The sequence below is a fragment of the Mandrillus leucophaeus genome, unplaced genomic scaffold (assembly GCF_000951045.1).
Source record: "Mandrillus leucophaeus isolate KB7577 unplaced genomic scaffold, Mleu.le_1.0 Scaffold1, whole genome shotgun sequence".
NCBI classification, from domain to species: Eukaryota; Metazoa; Chordata; class Mammalia; order Primates; family Cercopithecidae; genus Mandrillus; species Mandrillus leucophaeus.
The window spans coordinates 15,651,027-15,652,657 of NW_012098097.1; the positions used below are offsets into that span (position 1 = coordinate 15,651,027).

The window sequence follows — 1,631 nt, forward strand, 5'->3', positions numbered from 1 at the left end:
TCACTCTGCCGCCCAGGCTGGAGTGCAGTGGTGTGCTCTCAGCTCACTGCAAGCTCCGCCTCCTGGGTTCACACCATTCTCCCGCCTCAGCCTACCGAATAGCTGGGACTACAGGCGCCTGCCACCACGCCCAGCTAATTTTTTGTATTTTTTAGTAGAGACAGGTTTCACCGTGTTAGCTAGGATGGTCTCAATCTCTTGACCTCGTGATCTGCCCACCTCAGCCTCCCAAAGTGCTGGGATTACAGGCGTGAGCCACTGTGCCTGGTGGTTTTGTTTTTTTGAGACGGAGTTTTGTTCTTGTTGCCCAGGCTGGAGTGCAATGGTGTGATCTCGGCTCACCGCAACCTCTGCCTCCCGGATTCAAGCAATTCTCCTGCCTCAGCCTCCCGAGTAGCTGGGATTACAGGCGTGCACCACCACACCTGGCTAAATTTGCATTTTTAGTAGAGACAGGGTTTCACCATGTTTGTCAAGCTGGTCTCAAACTTGCGACCTCAAGTGATCTGCCCGCCTCAGCCTCCCGAAGAGCTGGGATTACAGATGTGAGCCACGGCGCCTGGCCGGCAGTGGCTATATTTTCAAGCATGGTTGGCAGTAGCATCTGGAGCAGGTGACAGGAGCCCCCAGTTCCCCTTCCCCCTCCTCCATCCCTGCTCAGGCCCTCAGGCACCGCCCTACCTACCCCGGCTGTGAGGCTGGGATCACTCACCCAGTAAAGTGGCCCAAGGCCCTGCCGTGCCTCCCCTTCCTGTGCAGCTTTCAGAGGCCCCATTCCCCAACTCTGCTTACCCTTGGACGCCTTTCTTTGGGGGCTTGCTCTTGAACTGCCTGGTTTGTCGCTGCTTAAATTTAGGGGGTCCTTTCCTGGGGGTGACAGGTCCCCCGACCACCCTGGTGGCTGACCGGAACTCAGCCTTGGGCGGCTCCAGGTTCATGGCGAGGCTGATGGAGACACCGTGGCAACCCTGGATCCTGGACTCCCTCCTGCTGCAATCTGGGGACAGACCGGGCCCGGGTCTCAGTCAGCCCTCCTGCTTCCAACCCTTGTGGGGGTCTCAACCCACCAGTGGAGGGTCTGAGACCCAGCCCCGCCAGCCCCAGCATCATCCAGACGACAGCCCCTGCAATCTGCCCTGGGGCAGCTAGCCTGCCAGCCCTGCTTGGGCCGCCCACCGTCCACTGGCACACTCCTATTCCCCTTGCCTAGTGGATGCCCCCCCAGCAACGCTGGCCACACACAGCTCCGGCCTCTCCCCTGCGTCCTGGCCTCCCTCGCCCCACCCCACAATCCACAGCAAACCTAGCCTCCCAGCCTGGGGCAGGTCCTGAGCCTGGAGTCCTCACCGCCTCCCTGTGGGTGACCACTGACAACCTCCTGCCCCTTTCCTTTCCCCGCATTCCCCACCCCAGGGGAGCGTGACTGGGGAGCATTCAACTGCTACTCTTGTTTGTTTGTTTGTTTGTTTTTTGAGACAGAGTTTTGCTCTTGTCGCCCGGGCTGGAGTGCAGCAGCACAATCTTGGCTCACTACAACCTCTGCCTCCCAGGTTCAAGTGATTCTCCTGCCTCAGCCTCCTGAGCAGTTGGGATTACAGGTGCCCGCCACCATGCCTGGCTAATTTTTGCTT

The 1,631-nt window shown here is 59.3% G+C and overlaps 1 protein-coding gene across 4 annotated transcripts in view; it reads right to left on the reverse strand.

Annotated features, from left to right (window-relative positions):
* Nucleotides 1–1,631, reverse strand: part of PDE6G (phosphodiesterase 6G, cGMP-specific, rod, gamma) — a 17,086-nt gene that overhangs the window by 8,070 nt on the left and 7,385 nt on the right. For 2 of the 4 annotated variants that reach the window (XR_001007542.1, XM_011993786.1), the window contains exon 1: nucleotides 793–1,019. Coding sequence is in view for 3 of the 4 variants with exons in the window: in XM_011993786.1 (XP_011849176.1) it covers nucleotides 793–938 (146 nt within the window). In the remaining variant the exon portion in view is untranslated. Of the gene's footprint in view, nucleotides 1–792; nucleotides 1,020–1,316; nucleotides 1,335–1,631 lie in introns of those variants that run through there. The other 2 variants (XM_011993866.1, XM_011993945.1) reach the window with 2 other exon arrangements.